At 43.3% G+C, this 20,783-nt stretch overlaps 1 protein-coding gene across 2 annotated transcripts; it reads left to right on the top strand.

The window, feature by feature from the left end:
* The first annotated feature begins 286 nt into the window (after positions 1-286).
* On the top strand, positions 287-19,891 carry LOC106605751 (neuronal pentraxin-1-like). Of its 2 annotated transcripts, none has more exons than XM_014201657.2 (5): positions 287-395; positions 2,613-3,493; positions 6,166-6,828; positions 17,655-17,834; positions 18,870-19,891. In XM_014201657.2, the coding sequence occupies exons 2-5, from the start codon at positions 2,759-2,761 to the stop codon at positions 19,077-19,079; spliced, it is 1,788 nt and encodes a 595-aa protein (XP_014057132.1). In that variant the 5' UTR covers positions 287-395; positions 2,613-2,758; the 3' UTR covers positions 19,080-19,891. The 2 variants fall into 2 exon arrangements, with proteins under 2 accessions (XP_014057132.1, XP_014057133.1); XM_014201658.2 differs by having other exon boundaries at positions 6,169-6,828.
* Positions 19,892-20,783: the final 892 nt, after the last annotated feature.

Here is a 20,783-nt window from a genome sequence, read left to right on the forward strand (position 1 = left end):
TTTCCATTTCAACTACAAAAGTTCACTAAATTAATCGTAATTCAATTCCTCAATTGAAAATCCATATTGATTAATTAAATTAAATTGCCTTTTCAATTCGCGATATGAACTTTCCAGAAAAAACAGAATCTAAATGGAATTGATCCCAACCCTGCAGCATGTAGTATAGCCTACAGAGAAAGAGACTGTGGAAAGGTTGGGGTGAGCCGAGAGAGAGAGAGAGAGAGAGAGAGAGAGAGAGAGAGAGAGAGAGAGAGAGAGAGAGAGAGAGAGAGAGAGAGAGAGATGTTAACACACTCCCCTGGAGTAAATCTCACAATCTGATCAGTGTATGTGGTGAGGTGGATTAACTAACTGACCAACGGAACAGGAGCAGGACACACACAGGCTCTCAGGTAAGGACACTTTCTTTCTGTTCAACAATGTGTAGATTATGACCATTCAGGTTGGATTTATTGACTTTCATTCCAAGATGAATTAGATTATTTCAAGTTCAGTTTGATGTTAGATACAGGTGTATTTCTCTCCAAGGTGATGCTTTCTATCCATTACTACAAATGTTTCTATGGGTCTCTGTCATTACATTCTGACTGACCGAGAGGTCATCTACAAACTTTGTAAACCTGTCTAGTGAAATTCAACTCAATTGATATGACTTTTACCCATTTATCAGATATACTCTGGTTGTGCTGTATTAAGGCCAGGATTGGGGTCAATTGTTCTTCAATCTAGGAGATGACTTGTCATTCAAATTTGTAAAAATCCTCAATTAGATTGGAATTGACAACCCAACCCTGGAAATTATATTGTCATGCTTTGGTGGTCTCCTTCTGGCTTTGGTAACTACTTAATTGCAAACGTAGCCACCATATGAGCAGATATTATGTTTTTGTTGGTCAGCCCTTTTGTAATTAGTGTTAAATGTGCCCGTCAGCTTTAAATGTATCAGTAATCACTGACTTCAATGCCCACTTTAACCATATGGTGCCCGTAGGCCTACTATAAAGTAAAGCTCCCCCTCCCCACACACACACACACACACACACACACACACACACAGCAGAGGAAAACGTTCTTGTCTCTCGACTCTGTCAGCCTAATAAGTATTTGTAATTAGGTTAATTGGAAGATCTGTGAAAGATAATAAAGGTAGGGCTAAAAAGGCCAAAGAATTGAGATCGGGTGAAACAGGGTTGTGTGGCTCGACAATCTGGCTCTCCTCTAAGCCAGTGTTTCCCAAACTCGGTCCTGGGGCCGCTCCTGGGTGCACATTTTGGTTTTTGCCCTGGCACTACACAGCTGATTCAAGTCACAGACTCATCTTCAAGCTTATATTATATTAAATATTATCTCTCTCTCTCTCTTTATGGCCATATGAATGACTGTCAGTTGAACTGTGCAGTTGAACTGGGTCAAACAATGTCTGGATTGGGAGCGACAGGTGGCCATCAAGGTTTTAGCTGTCACCCCACGTGCCCACACATCTTTATTTACGGTACCGTAATGGTGATTAGATGTGATTAGGAGTGTCTGATTGCTATGGTAACGCCACAATAGATCATTGCCAACCTTTCCCCTTGGGAGGGAAGTGGCGTAGAAAACTGTCGATCGGGCTGGTCATAGAAATAAGAGCAGCAGACTCTTCAACTTGCATGACAAGGTGTGAGTGATCATCAAGAGATTTCTTAAGCAGCCAGTAAAATCGACATTATAATTTCAGAACATACTCTATTCTTAATAATGTGAAGGCTTAGATGCTCACTTTATTTCTTACTGATTTACTTATTTTTTTGTGTTTTCGTTATAATGATCTGGTGTGTGTGCTATCGGTACTCTGTGATTTTGTTTTATTCCAGGCCAATCCCTTGATTAATCTCTCAAAAGCCAATTAATGCATCAACCCTGCAGATGGAATACTGACTATTTCAGGCACGTGCAAAAAACAAAGACTTTCTATTTGATTTAGTCTATTCTCTCTCTCGTAACTTCAAATGCAACGAATTGCCTATCGGTTTACAATGAGTACCACCAGTAGTAGGTTAGTAGCATGTGTTGCCTCACGGTCAGGACAGGGAAGGGGGCGACTGCAGTTTGACTGTTTGTTAGCAGAACAAATTCAAATCAAGTAAAGACTAGCTTGTTTTGACAGCATAGCCTAGCTAACGAGCTGATCCATCTAGTCTACATCAGCGATGATCAGATACTGTATAGACCGCGGTAGTGGCTCTAGCAAGATATTTAACTAAGTTCCTTTCATCTTTGAGCTGGCTTAGTCTATAATTTATGATGAGTGAGTGTGTTTTGGTAGAAAAGTAAAACCTATGTTAAAACAAATCATGGAGAATTTGGCTACAGGAGCAGTAGAAAAATGTAAATGGAATGACGGTCATTTTGGATGGGGCGCCCTTTTTCTCACTTTGAGACCACCAAAGATCTGTGCACGGCCCTGCCTAGAGTACAGTACTGGCCTCCACACCTACAACTGCAGCCTTGTAGTCTTCCAAACAGCATCCACAGCAATAGAAGGGGAACTACCGGTCCCTGCTACTTTGTGTGCTGTCCTAGACCAAAAGTTAATCAGCTGCATTCTAAACCTCATACTTTTCTTGCAGGTGCTTTCCACAACAGCCCTGGTTCTCCCACACCATAAAATAAGAAACTTTCAGAGGTATCAGACCACAGAGCTATTGGAATATAGCTTTTCTGGTACATGCTGCTTTTAATTCAAAAGAGATAAACTTACATCACACAATTTAAAATGGAGTCTATTTCTTCAACCTCAAACCATAGTCAAAGAGTGCTGAAAATGGGACACAAGTGCATCTCTAAACCCTCGCCGTTACAAACACTCATCCTCTCCACCATCCTCCTCTTCATCTCCCCTACCTCTGCCATGCCAGGGCCTGACTATGGAGGCCACCCGCGGTTCATCTGCATTCCCGTCCCTGCCGATACCGACCCTGCCTGCTTCCCCTCTGGGGGGCCAGTCATGGGGCCTAGCGGGGCAGGGCACCACGCGCCTCCTGTAGGGCCCCCGAACAGTAATGGCTGGTGGGGAATGACAGAGGAGGCTAAAACCACTATTTTACACCTGAGAGAGAGCCTGGTGCAGCAGAAAGAGACCATCCTGGATATGAGAGAGACCATCAGGGAGCTGACCGCCAAGCTCACCCTGTGTGAGGGCTCCGGGCCGGGCATCGGGGCTCACAACGACCACCATGGACCTCCATCTCATCACGGAGGGGCTGGCAGCCATCTGCCTTATGCAGACAACGGTCACCATGGCAACCAGCAGGGTCACCATGGAAACAACAATCATGCCTTGGATGCAGCCGGACACTACCCTGGGAATGGGGGGCACCGGTCGGACAGTGGGCATAACAACAGGGGGAAGGATAAACACGCGACACCAGAGGATATGATATCATCAAAATCGCCGGAGGAACTGGGCAGGATGCTGCAGGCCCTTAAAGAGAGAATGGATAACCTGCAGGTGAGAGAAAGTTCCGTTTAGTACAGAAAGGAGATAATGGAGATGGGGTGGGGTCATGAGGAAAGAGATAAAAGAATGACAGAGGGATGAGAGACAGAGACTAAAATCAGGATTAAGGGATTACTTTAAATTGTTTTGGATAAAAGCGTCTGCTAAATGGCAGATACCTATATTATAATGCGAGAGAGAGAGAGAAAGAGAGAGAGAAGTGGGGTGTAATGTGTTTCCACGTGTCACTTCCTTGTTTTGTCTCAGGTCAGGTGCTGCACATGTCATTGGATTGTTTGGTCAAATAAACAAATCAAGCTGAATAAGAGCTCAGGATAATTACATCTGTTAATCAGTCAATCACATGAAAGTACCACTCTGCCATGCGAGACACCATCTGCCACAGGCAGACAGAGTTCTACATCTTGTTTTCTGGCATCAAAATCCTTTATTTGTAAAAAAAAATCAAGGATCACCATTGTCCCTTTCCTCTGCTACACTGCCAGCCCTGTCTGACTGTCTGGAGCAGAACAGTCTTGGCACAGAGAGAGACTGGCATAACCGTTCCTGACCTGACAGCGAAGTGGCTTTAGGGGTTGGATGATCACCCAGTCTAAATCAAAATGGGCACACTAGACAAGGTTATTGAGCACTGACGGTTTAAATTGATTCTGCTTGAGTATGCTTGGTAGGGTTTGGTATGGTTGGGTGGGTTTCAGGGGCGAAAATCTGATATCAACTTTGGAGGGGACAATTACATTAAATTTTCTCAAGAGCAATTCCTGAGGGGGACACCAAAAGTAGTGCTGTAACACATAGCCTACGTTTAATATGGTAAATGTATATTGAGGAACCAAAGAAATAAGGTGTTTGCCGTACTCCTAACTACCGGTACCCAAAACTACACAACTAATCACAACAGCAATACCATTGCCTTTAACAAATCTTAGTTCAGTCACCAGTTTAAGTTGAGAGTGGGGGTATCCATGGCATTTTCCAATTATGTTCCTATTTTACAAGTCAAAAAAATTGAGAACCTTTCATAATGTTGCCAAACAAAGACTCAACAAACTTACCTGAGACTCCCTGTCTCTGCCAGTCTGTCCCTGCATATCTGTCCCCAACTCTGCTGTCTGTGTGCCATCTGTTGCCTGCTCTGCCTAATGACATCATTGTGAAACATTCCATTAGCATTTCACTTCTTTCTTATGAACATTTTATCAACTAGTCTGAGATATTAGGCTACTAGGGTTCTTACTTTGCGTTTTGGTGTACTGAAAAATACTCTGATGTCCGTCTTTTTTCTGCCATTTTTCTACCTGGTTGGCTACACACACACAGTATGTAGGTTATTTACAGTAGGAGATGGGCTTCTATCATCTTATCTTCTATCATTCTATATGGGCTTCGATCTAAAAGGTAGCTAGCAAATGTGAAACGGATTGCAGTGACAAGAGTTGACAGCTGTATGAGTTCACCATTTACACAACATATGCTGCAAACTTTTGTAATTTTAATCGTTTGTTTCATATTGGCTGGCTTCTAACAATAGCTGAATTTGCAAAGCTAGCGAGCACCAATTCAGTGGTGTTTGCTATAATCTTTGCTACCCGGGTTAAATAAAGGTGAAATAAAATATATAAATAAAAGTTCCCTTGCGACAATTTAGCTTTTGCAACGAGACCATTAAATATATTTAAAACAATGGTAGAAGAGAGTGTAGTTCTGTTCAGTTTATCGCTAACCTTATCACAGGGACTTTGAAGCACTAACTTACATGCATGCTGATCTTGGAATAAATTGACGATAGCAAAGATTCCATCTTTGACGACGCCACATATATGGAATAGGTACTAGCTAGCTTAATAGTTAATATTTGCGTGCTAGCTCTGCATATTCAGCTAGTGTGTGTGCGCGATTGACTGGATTAACCTCACATCAGTTACGTGCATTGAGTGCCTTTCAGACAGTAGATACGACCTCTACGTTACCTAGCAAGCTAAGGAACTGGCAGTGGATCAAACCATTGTGAGGCAAAGGGTGGGGGTGTCGCAATCTTTTGAAACTTAAAAACGCGCTATTAAGTGTCTATAATCAGCACAATTGCTTTCATTGCGTATTATCAATATTATTTAAATTACATAGTTATGTTTCAGTGATATATTGGGGGGGGGCAAATCATATTTTTCCCAGGATGGGGGGGTCGTGTCCCCCCCGTCCCCCCCGGGATTTCCGCCCCTGGTGGGTTTGAGATGAGCAGGGCAGAGCTAGCTGGGCGAGTTTAAGATTGGTAGAGAGAGTTAGGTTAGCTTGGTAGATGGGTAAAATTAGTGCTGCTGGATGGAGCTGGGCAGGGCACATCATTCCTACCTGTTCTCTCTCTCTTGCTTTCTCTCGTAATCCGGGCTTTGTCGTCCAGGTTTGTGGCCTGATTATCAGGCTGTAAGTAGAGATCATGATAATTGACACTGACCTCAGATCTGTACCCTCTGCTGCCCGTGCCATCTGTCTATCGTCACGGTCCCACAGAGAGACCACAAGTCAACGATGTAGAAACTGTCAAATAGCAATACTTTTCTCACTTATCTCTCAATCTGTTTCTCAATCTCAACCATAATAAAAAAAAGAATGTACGTACTGTAGTCAACAGTAAATTAGGTTAGTGTTTGTGTCTCCCTCCCCAGCAGTCAAGGAACACCTCCACCACCTACTCCAGCTCTCTGAAGGAGCTCCTCCAGAGGAAGATCAGTGCTCTGGAGCAGCAGATGCACCACACCGCTGCTGCCCTCAGCAGCAGCCCCGATCACCACGACGACAGCGATCACCACGATGACAGGCACCATGAAGACCACGACGATGACGGGCATCACGACGACAGTCACCATGACGCTCACCATGACAATGACGGGCATCACGACGAAAGTCACCATGACGACCACCCCGATGATCACCATGACGATGGGCAACACGACAACGAGGCAGATAGCCATGGTTACCTGCAGAGAACAGGTTATCGCATACCAGGGCCCAGAGCTGGCCTGCACTCCAACAACAAACTGGACTCTCTACTGAGTAACCTGCACCACACAGGTACCAACAGCAGGAAGAAGACCAAGACCCCTGATGCCTTCCAGATCGGCTTCCCCATGAGAACCAACTACATGTACGGGAAGGTGAAGACGACCCTCCTCCACGAGATCTTTGCCCTCACCCTGTGTCTGTGGATAAAGGAGGGCGCAGGCCCCGGGCTGGGGACCCCCTTCTCCTACTCTGTACCTGGACAGGCCAACGAACTGGTGCTAATCGAGTGGGGCAACAACCCCATGGAGCTGCTGGTGGATGACAAGGTGAGACGGGGAGAGAGAGGGTTGAGTAGAGAGTGGCCATGTCTGAATACCCATAATAGTGTTTTACAGACCTAAACTGCATACTCATTTCGGCTTTTGGTCTAGTGGTATTCACTCGTCTTTTCATCTTTTCCAACGTGTTTGACAACAGCTGATAATCAGAAAAATTGACGTGCTGTACCAAAATTAACAAATTATGGAAGTCTATTTTTGAAATGTCAGTCTATTTATAAAACTGTATTTTTTTCTGCATACTATTTACACTGAACAAAAATATAAACGCAACGTGTAAAGTGTTGGTCCCATGTTTCATGAGCTAAAATAAAAGATAGTGAGAATTTTTCCTTTGCCAAGATCATCCATCCACCTGACAGGTGTAGCTTAACAAGAAGCTGATTAAACAGCATGATCATTACACAGGTTCACCTTGTGCTAGGGACAATAAAAGGCCACTCTAAAATGTGCAGTTTTGTCACACAACACAATGTCACAGATATCTCAAGTTTAGAGGGAGCATGCAATTGGCATGCTGACTGCAGGATAGTCCACCTAAGCTGTTGCCAGATAATTGAATGTTAATTTCTCTACCATAAGCCGCCTCCAACATTGTTTTAAATGTATTTGGCAGTACCTCCAACCGGGCTCACAACCACAGACCACATGTATGGCATCGTGTGGGCGAGCAGTTTTCTGATGTCAACGTTGTGAACAGAGATCCCCATGGTGGTGGTGGGGTCATGGTATGGGCAGACAGACAGAAGCTACAGACAACAAACACAATTGCATTTTATTAATGGCAATTTGAATGCACAGAGATACCGTGACGAGATCCTGAGGCCCATTGTCGTGCCATTCATCCGCTGCCAAGGATCTGTACACAATTCCTGGTAGCTGAAAATGTCCCAGTTCTTCCATGGCCTGCATACTCAACAGACATGTAACCCATTGAGCATGTTTGGGATGCTCTGCATTGACGTTTACGACAGCGTGTTCCAGTTCCTGCCAATATTCAGCAACTTCGCACAGCCATTGAAGAGGAGTGGGACAACATTCCACAAGGCCACAATCAACTGTCTGATCAACTCTATGCGAAGGAGATGTGTCGCGCTGGATGAAGCAAATGGTGGTCACACCAGATACTGACTGGTTTTCTGATCCACGCCCCTACCTTTTCTTTAAGGTATCTGTGACCAACAGATGCATATCTATATTCCCAGTTGTGAAATCCATAGATTAGGGCCCAATGAATTCATTTCAATTGACTGATTTCCTTACATGAACTGTAAATCAGTAAAATAATAAAAATTGTTGCATGTTGTGTTTATAGTTTTGTTCAGTATAATACGCTAGAATGGGTATTCGGACATGGGCAGAGTGCATGCTATATAACTCTCTTGGATTTAACACTTCAGCTGTGAGGATAAAAGCCATGTAAGCCATGTCTCTGTAGCCAAAGGTTTAGCCCAGAAGGCCTGTTGGACTCAGTAGCTCAGATGCTCAGTATATAATAACTAGGCTACACTGAAGAGCACTGTAACTCCGAAGGTTAACCGAATGGACTTTCTGACACCAGTGATCCGTCTTAATGGCGTGACGATGACGTCAGAGAGCAGCTTACTTAGACAGCAGGTGGAGAGAGTCTCAGCCAGAGTGTGAATTACACCATGACTTTCGTGGGTCTCTATCAATTTTTATTTTTACATTTTTTTATGGGACTAATAATAAAGACATCATTTAAACTGTAAAAAATGTATTACCTTTTAATGTGACATTAACATAACCAGTCATGATATTTTCATCTGATTGTCAAACAAATTACTTCAAAAAGTAGGCTACCTATGCGTGTTTATCCACTCAAAAATAATTCCAGCATCCAAACTGCATGTACAGTTGAAGTCAGAAGTTTGCGTACACCTTTGCCAAATGCATTTAAACTCAGTTTTTCACAATTTCTGACATTTAATCCTAGTAAAAATTCCCTGTCTTAGGTCAGTTAGGATCACCACTTTATTTTAAGAATGTGAAATGTCAGAATATTAGTAGAGAATGATTTATTTCAGCTTTTATTTCTTTCATCACATTCCCAGTGAGTCAGAAGTTTACATACACTCAATTAGTGTTTGGTAGCATTGCCTTTAAATTGTTTAACTTGGGTTAAACGTTTCGGGTAGCCTTCCACAAGCTTCCCACAATAAGTTGGGTGAATTTAGGCCCATTCCTCCTGACAGAGCTGGTGTAACTGAGTCAGGTTTGTAGGCCTCCTTGCTCGCACACGCTTTTTCAGTTCTGCCAACAAATGTTCTATAGGATTGAGGTCAGGGCTTTGTGATGGCGACTCCAATACCTTGACTTTGTTGTCCTTAAGCCATTTTGCCACAACTTTGGAAGTATGCTTGGGGTCATTGTCCATTTGGAAGACCCATTTGCGATCAAGCTTTAACTTCCTGACTGATGTCTTGAGATGTTGCTTCAATAATATATCCACATAATTTTCCATGCTGCCACCCACGTGCTTCACAGTTGGGATGGTGTTCTTTGGCTTGCAAGCCTCCCTCTTTTTCCTCCAAACATAACAATGGTCATTATGGCCAAAGAGTTCTATTTTTGTTTCATCAGACCAGAGGACATTTCTCCAAAAATTACGATCTTTGTCCCCATGTGCAGTTGCAAACCGTAGTCTGGCTTTTTTATGGCAGTTTTGGAGCAGTGGCTTCTTCCTTGCTGAGCGGCCTTTCAGGTTATGTCGATATAGGACTTGTTTTACTGTTGATATAGATACTTTTGTACCTGTTTCCTCCAGCATCTTCACAAGGTCCTTTGCTGTTGTTCTGGGATTGATTTGCACTTTTTGCACCAAAGTACGTTCATCTCTAGGTGACAGAACGCAACTCCTTCCTGAGCGGTATGACGGCTGCGCGATCCCATGGTGTTTATACTTGTGTACTATTGTTTGTACAGATGAACGTGGTACCTTCAGGCGTTTGGAAATTGCTCCCAAGGATGAACCAGACTTGTGGAGGTCTGCAATTTTCTTTCTGAGTTCTTGGCTGAGTTCTTTTGATTTTCCCATGATGTCAAGCAAAGAGGCACTGCGTTTGAAGGTAGGCCTTGAAATGCATCCACAGGTACACCTCCAATTGACTCAAATTATGTCAATTAGCCTATCAGAAGCTTCTAAAGCCATGACATAATTTTCTGGAATGTTCCAAGCTGTTTAAAGGCACAGTCAACTTAGTGTATGTAAACTTCTGACCCACTGGAATTGTGATACAGTGAATTATAAGTGAAATAATCTGTCTGTAAACAATTGTTAAAAAAAATATCTGTGCACAAAGTAGATGTCCTAACCGACTTGCCAAAACTATAGTTTGTTAACAAGAAATATGTGGAGTTGTTGAAAAACTAATTTTAATGACTCCAACCTAAGTGTAAACTTCCGATTTCAACTGTGTATTCGCGCCACTTGATGAATGGAAATGGACATGTGTTACAAAACACCAAGAAGTGTGCCTAATGAAATTCAGCCATTGCCATTGATTAGGCCTCAATTAATTGATGCTTCTTGCTGACAAATGGACCTTTTTTGTAGCCTGAAAAGTCTGGACACCTGATAAACAGGATGGTCTGGTCATCCTAACACACGGTCAACTTACCAGACTAGGCTCAGTGTGTAAGCCTATTACCATGAACTTCTACTAGATCTACCGGTAGACAGTTATGTAGTGTTATTTTTTTTTATTGCCGGTCACAAATTTTTTTAAAGTAATGCTCCCTATACTTTCAGTTGTGTTTACCTTCCAGTAGGCTTACATCCCTTCTGGTAGCCTACCTTCTCAGCAGAGGCAATTTTACACACATGAACACACACAAAACAGGTAGCCTACATCCAATATAATACATGAGTTAAATAAATCAAAACATGTTTTACACCCTTGTTCATGAGTTAGTCCATAGTTAATGAGTTAATGCTTGGAGTCTTCACAGATCGTGTGACATAAAACACTTCCTTTCTGTCCTTACATTGATGAAATTGATGACAGTGTTATTTATAATTTATTAAGCATTTAACAATTGAATTAGAACATTGAAAGTTAATCATTTATCCTCTTCTAACCAAAGAGTCACCTTGTAGGCCTACTGTCATTAACGTATAGCCTACTTGTTGGATGGATTGGATGCACATTGGGGTCTAGCTGGAGACTAGTTGCCTAGTGATATTGTCTACCATCATCAGCTGATTCAGGAAAGAAAACAAATATTGATAGAAATAATAAAGCTAAATAAATGGTCTACTATGGCCACGGATGGCACAGAGAAACCGAGGTAAAGACAGTTTCAAGTTGAATATTCAACGGATATTCGTGCTTCAAACCTCAATAGCTTTCAAACCACTTGAGCCACAGACTCCAAATAAGTATCATGATAGTGGAAAAATTCGCACAACATTGCACATGTCTTATTTTCACGATTTGGATATTAATTTGCTTTCCAAAGCTCATAAATGTGGAGATGTGAGCAGCATTTTGTATTCCTAGTTTAATTAGTTAGGGAGCATAAACGAAGTACAAACTTTTTTCAGAATCTACATTCAGTGGCCCTACACATTGCACAGCCTTTAGTTTGTCCATTTTCATCTCGCTCGATTTTACATAAATGTCTCAAACTTTCTAATTTCAATAGCTCCTTGGTCATGTGACCTACTGGACTCAAACAAGGTTCAGAATGTCCACTGACTACCCTTCTATTTTGCACACACTTTGGTTTGTCTGTTTTCATCTCACACGTTTTTACATTAATTTAGTAAACTTTTGAATTTCAATAGCTCCTTGGTCATGTGACCTACTGACCTCAAACAAGGTTCAGAATGTACACTCGGTGGGCCTACACATTGCACACCCTTTAGTTTGTCATTTTCATCTCACAAGATTTTGCATACATTTTTCAAACTTTCTAATTTGTTACCTACTGACCTCAAACTACTTTCAGAATGTCCATGGACTGGCGGAGATGGGTGCCGTGAGGCGTCCAGCGCGGTAACGCGACCGATCCCAGAGAAGCTGGCGGGAGCCCCGGGGCGAGTTCTCTTTTCTTTGTGAAGGGCAGGGCGCCCTGGAATGGGTTCGCCCCGAGACAGGGGCCCAAGCCCTGGAAAGCGTTGCGGTTCCGGTGGCGTCCGGTGAGCTCTCGCTGGCCCTTGAAAATCCGGGGGAGAGGGTGTAAATCTCGCACCGGGCCGTACCCATATCCGCAGCAGGTCTCCAAGGTGAACAGCCTCTGGCACGTTAAAACAATGTAGGTAAGGGAAGTCGGCAAGTCAGATCCGTAACTTCGGGATAAGGATTAGCTCTAAGGGCTGGGTCGGTCAGGCTGGGGGAGCAGTCGCTCCGTCACCCTCCTCTCGCCACTGTTGGAAGTTCGTTATGGGGCCCATCTCGCGGTCTCTCGTGCGTGGTCTCGCAAGGGGCTGTGTGCGGGGCTTCGTCGGGTGGTGTCTGTTGGCAGGCCAAAGGTGGACCTGTGGAGGATTGGGTCAGGCAGTTGGTGGCGGCGACTCTGGACCCGTGCTAGGCTATTCTCGCGGATCTCCCCAGCTACGGCGCTCGCCGGCCCTGTTCTAAGTCGGCGCCTAGCAGCTGACTTAGAACTGGTGCGGACCAGGGGATTCCGACTGTTTAATTAAAACAATTCATTGCGAAGGCCCGGGGTGGGTGTTGACGTGATGTGATTTCTGCCCAGTGCTCTGAATGTCAAAGTGAAGAATTTCAATGAAGCACGAGTAAATGGCGGGAGTAACAATGACTCTCTTAAAGAGTCCGTAGCCTTAGTAAGGGACATAACGAGGTAGCCTTCTAGTAGGGCTCTTCCAATCCCTCCCTGTATGTCACCTGTTTTCAGGTGTCGCTAACGATGCAAACCAAACGGGAGTTACCTCGCTACTTGTCCGTACACAAAGAGAGTCCTGCAGATGGTGACGGCTGTTGATCTTTAACGGAAGGCAGCAGTCGGTCCTGGAATATGGGGCTTTCGGTCAAGCATGAAAATGTGAGGGCAGTTCCACCAAACTCAATGATTTGCTGCGGGGCTTTTGCAAACAAATTCTGACCTTGACAGGAAGCCAATCAGAGAATGATGGCTTGAACGCATCCCTGGCTTTGGCTGGGAGAGGGGAGTTAAGTCCTGGGAGAAGGCTGATGAAAGTGTACTACTCGCATCAGTCTGATCACAGAGCGGCTATGGTGAAACATTTAAACACACGTCCCCCGTATACTTAGCTAACTGTAAACCGCAAAGGTTTGAATCGAATGCTGGCTTCGGCTGGACCCGCTAACAGTGGAACACTAAATGGAGATGGAATGTGCTTAGCGGTTATGGACACTGCAAGGTCTCAGGTCCGCCTGGGTGTGGAACTCTACACATTCTATGTGGGAGCTCTTCTCCACGCTCCTTGGAGCATGGAGGAGAGCATGTGGAGCTTGTGGAGATGGCATGTGCCTTACCATTAGCTGACACTACCAGGCCTCAAGCTTGCCTGAGTGCGAGACACCCCACATTGTAGATGGGGAGGTCTCACCTACGCTCACTAAACTCGAAGCGGAGACTAAACCCATTGGCCTTTCAGTGATCGGGCATTGCATGGATCTGGATCTTGCCCTATGAAGTGGGGAGAGGTATCTCCAGCTTGTCTGGGGAGGGAGGCCTACATCTGATGTGGGTAATACCATCCACGCCCATTGATTTGCTGCGGACCCATAAAATGGACAAAAGAAGCCTAGGTTCCCACTGGGCACAGATCACTGAATGTCAACTTGATGAAATTCAAAGGAGCATACCCACCCGTCGCGGTCGCACTCAATTCACCCAAGCACATTTAGTGCATGTGCTTGGCTGAGGAGCCAATGGTGCGAAGCTACCATCTGTGGGATTATGACTGAACGTCTCTAAATCAGAATCCCCCCCTAAACGTAACGATACCGTAGCACCACAGATCTTCGGATGGCCCAGGATAGCCTGCATCTTTTGGCAGGTGAGTAGAGCCGTTCGTGACGGGGTTGGAGTGCGGCCGGATGAGTTGCCACCCCTCTCCTGATGTGCACAGCATTTTGTGGGGAACCTGGTGCTAAATCCCTTGTAGATGACCTGAATCTGGGTCAGGGTTTTGTACGTAGCAGAGCAGCTCGCTCGCTGCAATCTATTGAAAGTCAGCCCTCGATCCAAGCTTTTGTCGGGAACGGAATGCGTCTTCCTCCACCATACTCCTTCTTTACTTACAGGTTACCAGGTGCATGCAGAAGGGCCAGGGGCCAGAGGCCAGACACAGAGTGTGAGAGAGCCCAGGCAGGCAGGTAGAAGGCTTAAGACATTGACATGGGGCTCTGGATAGGTAGGGGGCTAGGTGGTGGTCGCCCATCCGGCCAGGCTCGTCCTCTGGTGGGACTGTAAGTCAGGTTGGGAATCGCTGTGGAAGTCAAAGGGTCACCAGGTGCACGAGGAGGCCTCCATCAAGGCGGGGCGCACTCAGAGTTTGAGCAGGGGCGGCCGGACTCGGGGGCCATGGAGGTTGGAGTGGGGACTTAGTCTCTGAGTGGAAAAAAGCGGGCGGGTCAACAAGTGCACAGAGCCTGTTTCGGGTTACCAGGTGCACAGAGCCTATTTCAGGTTACCAGGTGCACATGGTTCCTGACAGCAGGAATATGATGTCTTAGTGTCCAGGGAGGGGTGCTTAAGTGTGGGTGTCCCGGTTCGCCTGGTGGGCAAGGTTATGGAGATGGCTGAGCCCCGGCCGGGACGCGGTGATGGGTGATGCCCAGTGAGAGGGGTGTTGACTGGGTAGGGAGAGTAGGTGTGGAGGCCTGGAGGTCTGTAGTTCCAGGGAGTAAGCTATACACTCTCAGACCCAGGGAGAGGGCAGGCAGGCGGGCAGGGAGTGTAGGCCTAGAGGCCTGGAGTCAGAGTTCACCAGGTCAATGGGGGCCTGCCTGGAGTTCAGGAAGGCCCCAGGGAGAAGGCCCAAGTGAATAGGTGTGAGTGACACTGTCCTTCTGGGGAGCAGAGCAGGCAATTCATGTAAAATGGTGTGAGATGAAAATGGACAAACGAAAGTGTGTGCCATGTATAACGCTAGTCAGTGGATATTCTGAAAGTAGTTTGAGGGTTGTAGGTCACATGACCAAGGAGCTATTGAGATTAGAAAGTTTGAAACATTCATCTCAAATCACCTGAGATGAAAAGTGACCAACTAAAGAGTTTGCAATATAGAAGTGTAGTCAGTGGACATTCTGAACCTTGGTTGGGGACAGTAGGTCACATGACCAAGGAGCTATTGAAATTCTAAAGTTTACAAAATTAATCAAAAAACGTGTGAGATGAAAATGGACAAACCAATGGGTGTGCAACATAGAAGGGTAGCCATTGGACATTCTGAACCTTGTTTGAGTCCAGTAAGTCACATGACCTAGGAGCTATTGAAATTAGAAACATTGAAAAACATAAAAATTAATGTAAAATTGTGTGAGATGAAAATGGACAAACAAAAGGTAATGCTACATATATGGCTACTCAGTGGATATTCTGACACCAGTTTGACGGTTGTAGGTCACATGACCAAGGAGCTATTGACATTTGAAAGTTTAGAAAATGTATGTAAAATCGTTTGACATGAAAATGGAAAAACAAAAGGGTGTGCAATATATTAGGCTTGCCAGTTTGTATTCTTACAGCATTTTGAGGGTTGTAGGTCACATGACCAGAGAGCTATTGAAATTCAAAACAATGAAAACAGAACAATTAATTTAAAATCACCTGAGATGAAAATGGATGAACTAACGGGTGTGCAATATATAAGGCTAGTGACTGGATGTTCTGAAAGTAGTTTGAGGGTTGTAGGTCACATGACCAAGGAGCTATTGAAATTAGAAACATTGAAAACATTGAAATGTATGTAAAATTGTGTGAGATGAAAATTGACAAACAAAGGTTGTGCTACATATAAGGCTATTCGGTGGATATTCTGAAATTAGTTTGAGGGTTGTAGGTCATAAGACTAAGAGAAGCTATTGAAATTTGAATCTTTAAAATATTCCCGTGAAATCTCATGAGATGCAAATGGACAAACAAAAGGGTGTGCAATGTGTAGGCCCACTGAGTGTACACTATAAACCTTGTTTGAGGTTAAAACAAAGAAATTAAAATAAATAATTTTAAATAGTGTGAGATGTAAACCGACCAAAAAAAAGTGTCTGCAATGTGTGTCTATGCCATGGAGTTAGCTACAACCCGTTTTGAAAGTTTTAGGAGAAATGGTTAAAGAGCTACTGAAATTTGAAAAATGTGATTTGTCATTATGTTGATGGTCCCTAACTGCTGTTCGTGGACATAAGGAAAACGACAGACGAATATCCTTGTTCTGTAAGATGAAATATTACATTTTACATTTTAGTCATTTATCAGACGCTCTTATCCAGAGCGACTTACAGTAGTGAATGCATACATTTCATACTTCATACTAGCTAACATGAATCTGTTTTTACCTCGGTCACAGAGAACACCAGTTCCCACGCGCACCTGAAAAACAACGAATGAGCGCTCTAAACAGCTGACTGACAAAAGCAAACAATGATAAATCAACAGATAAATCTAATGATTGGAATAGGCTATTTTTTTATCAAGGACGCATGGCAAACAAATGGCGAAAATTAGGAAGTACAAAGGAAAATCTATGTGTAAAGGAACTCAGCTTAGGCCGAAACTCAGCACTACTGAGTGGACAGTGCTGCCACATATAAATAAATGGTTTAAAGCATGACAGAGAGGTGGGGGTATTTGTTTCATTTGGAAACATTTATTTACATATTTACCACTGTAAAACATATTTACCACTACATTTTAAACAAACAGGAGAGTAGTTCATTTGCATAATATAGAGACTCCCCCCAGTAATTCACAACCTTGGTCTCAGCCCTCATGAAAAAATACTACGGAGTTACTACTCAGCAATACTACACAAGATCGACACAACCATACTGGTTTTACTATTTGATTGCTATTGAGATGTGTAGTAAACCAGTAGTGATTTATGTAGTCATTTAAATAGTAAATGAGTGACAAATTGGGACCTTTCATCACTGGTGAACAATGCATATTTCCTATTTAAATCACTACATAATTCTCCCTTAATGACTTCTGTGTAACTTCTGAACTTTTGGGTATTTACTACTTAAAACCTACACATACCTACACAATTCCTACATGTTCATTATTGAATTACTACACAAAGCCTACTGCTGTATGCCTACTCAATCCCTATTGAATTTCTACTGCCATTTGTGCGTGTAGTGTCACTACTGATCACTACTGAATTGCTCCTGATCCTTTTTCATTTCCTAAAAAGTTATAGAAATGGCTAAACAACGACATGAAAGTATTCATAAAACTTAAAGGAACTGGTGCCAGCATAAGGGCTAACTATGAAAGACAGGATGACAAAGGATGGAAGAGGATTACATTCAGGATTGGAAAAAACAGTAGCTAGCTAACAACAGCCAACTACTTCCTGTCTTGTCTTTTGTGGTCACGAAACGCCGGTGTTGTCTGGCTGTAGTGTTGTGACCACTTATTTACTACCAACATCAAGTAGTAAAAACTCTACTTGATTACTATTGACAAGCCTGTGTAGTAAACCTGTAGTGTTTTAACTACTTATTTACTGCCAACGTCAAGTCATCAAGTAGTACAAATTTTTACCTGTTTACTACTGGAAACACACAAGTTATTTCCTTGTGCTGTCAACTTGGTAGTACTCAATCCCTACTCTCCTCCCTTCCCTCCAGGCAGTGACTCTGCCCCTTTCTATCAGCGATGGGAAATGGCACCATGTGTGTGTGACGTGGTCGACGAGAGACGGTGAGTGGGAGGCGTACCAGGACGGGGTGAAGAGGGGCTCTGGGGAGAACCTGTCCGCATGGCATCCCATCAAACCTGGAGGGGTCTTCATCCTCGGACAGGAACAGGTAATCTTCAAATTCTTTCAGTTGGGTTGTTGAGTGTTTACAAAAAGCTTCTGCATTACACAAGACAAGAAAAGTGCAGACTAAGCCATTTTCCCTGCGACCTCACTCATTAACCCCTTGAGCAAGGCTGTTAACCCCCAACAACAAACTGCTCCCCAGGCGCCTATGCAGTGGACGTCGATTGAGGCAGCCCACCGTGCTTCTCTGATTCAGAGGGGTTGGGTTAAATGCGGAAGCCACATTTCAGTTGAATGCATTCAGTTGTGCAACTGACTAGGTATCCCCTTTCCCTTCCTGTCTTCCCTCCTCAAGCCCATAATTTCACCTATTATTGACTGAGTCCCTTATCCTAGTATAGCCTCCTTTTATGTGTCACAAAAACGGCTGTCTAGAACTCTAAGGCTATGTTTACACAGGCACACAACTCTGTTCTTTTTTTTTACCACTAATTGGTCTTTTCAGCTATTGACAATAATTGGGCAAAAGATCAGAATTGGGCCACCAGTGTAAACGCAGCCCAAGCAAAGGGACTGTTGTGCGTGCGCCCTTAACCAACCACAAAGCAGTCACTTCACTAGCATGGGCTTTCTCTCAGAAACAGTGATCGTGGTTGGGGTTAAGGTCAGAGTCATTACTGTGTAATCCTAGCCTCTGACCTCTGAACCCTGACCTTGTCTCATTTAGAGGAGCAGATAGGTTTTGTCATATAATGAATGCAGACTACCACCTACTACTACACAACATACATACAACGCACAGGAGGTTGGGGAGGACAGGCTCATGGTAATGGCTGGAGTGGAATAGGTGGAATGGTATCAAGTACATCAAACACATGGTTTTCATTCGATGCCATTCCATTCGCTCCGTTCCGGACAATATTATGAGCCGTTCTTCCCTCAGCAGCATCCTGTGATCCTAAGCTAGCCACAAACAATCCCCATTATTTAGTTTAAATGCATTTATGGCTCCTTTCTTAAGTACAAATCCTAACTTTAGAATGAGCCTAACATGCATGACCTTGTCTCTCTCCTCCAGGACACTCTGGGAGGTCGTTTCGACGCCACACAGGCATTTATGGGGGACATCTCTGACCTCCAGATGTGGGCTAATGTCCTCACGGCCCATGACATCTACAGCCTGGCCTCCTGCAACGGCCACCTCAGCGGGGACGTCATCACCTGGTCCGAGAACGCGGTGGAGCTCCACGGAGGGGTCACCAAGTACCCCTTCGACCCCTGTCACTAAGGGCAACCAACTATTATAACATTACCAATGGATCCATATCACACACATACTTAAAAGTGCTCCTATCGAAGAAGGATTTTTTTCCTATCCAGAGGGGTATGAGATCACACGGAATAGAGGATCCACTCCACTTAATATTACCACCTGACTAAAGTTATGCCTTCCTTTTAGTCTGAAAGACTGAAGACCCCCATTCCCAGAGACTGTGTTATGACTAATATAGAATTAAAAAATGTTGATAATGAAATGGACTATGTATACAGTGCCTTCAGAAAGTATTCATACCCCTTGACTTATTCCATGTTTTGTTGTGTTACAGCCTGAATTCTAAATGTATTAAATTATAACAGATGTTCACCCATCTACACATAATACCCCATAATGACAAAGTGAAAACATGTTTTTGTACATTTTTGCAAATGAATTGAACATAAAATACAAAAATAACCATTTACACAAGTATACACACCCCTGAGTTAATTCTTTGTAGAAGCAACTTTGGCAGTGATTACAGCTATGAGTCTTTCTGGGTAAGTCTCTAAGAGCTTTCCACACCTGGATTGTGCAATATTTTACAATTCTTCAAGCTCTGTCAAATTGGTTGTTGATCATAGACAACCATTTTCATAGATTTTTAAGTAGAGTTAAGTCAAAACCATAACTTGACCGCTCAGGAACATTCACATCTGCTTGGTAAGCAACTCCAGTGTAGATTTGGTTTTGTGTTTTAGGTTATTGTCCTGCTGACATATGAATTAATCTCCCAGTGTCTGTTGGAAAGCAGACTGAAACAAGTTTTTCTCTAGGATTTTGCCTGTGCTTAGATCTATTGCATTTATTTTTAATCCTGAAAAACTCCCCAGTCCTTAACAATTACAAGCATACCCATAACATGATGCAGCAACCACTATGCGTGAAAATATGGAGAGTGGTACTCAGTAATGAGCTGTATTGGATTTGCTCCAAACATAACACTTTATATTCAGAACAACAAGTTAATTGCTTTGCCACATTTTTTGCAGTATTACTTTAGTGCCTTGTTCAAAAAAGGATTCATGTTTTGGAATATTGTTTATTCTGTACAGGCTTCCTTCTTTTCACTCTGTCAATTAGATTTGCATTGTTGTGTAACTACAATGTTGTTGATCCATCCTCAATTTGTTCCTGTCACAGCCAAATTCACTGCTTGACTGTGAGGGACCTTACAGATAATTGTATGTGTCGGGAACAGAGAAGAGGTAGTCATTAAAAAAATCATGTTAAACACTAATATTGCACACAATAAGTCCATGCAACTTGTGTGACTTTTTAAGCAAAATTGTACTCCTGAACTTATTTTAACTTGCCATAACAAAGGGGTTGAATATTTATTGACTTAAGACATTTCAGCTTTTCATTTTTAATTATTTTGACATTATTGGGTATTGTGTGTAGGCCAGTGACAAAAAATCTAAATGTAATCAATGTTTTATTCAGGCTGTAACACAACAAATGTAGAATAAGTCAAGTGGTGTGAATACTTTCTAAAGGCACTGTATATGTATCTGTTTTTCTAGCTTCTATTTGACCCTTTATTAGTGTTACTAAAATGTTACTGCTGTTTTAATGTCACAACAAGGATAATATGACATATTGTCATATAGTTGATAAAGATCAATAGATATTGTTGTTACGGTACACAGCATCCTTATAGTGGGCCTGTAT

This window comes from Salmo salar, chromosome ssa05 (assembly GCF_905237065.1).
Source record: "Salmo salar chromosome ssa05, Ssal_v3.1, whole genome shotgun sequence".
In the NCBI taxonomy this organism is placed as follows: domain Eukaryota; kingdom Metazoa; phylum Chordata; class Actinopteri; order Salmoniformes; family Salmonidae; genus Salmo; species Salmo salar.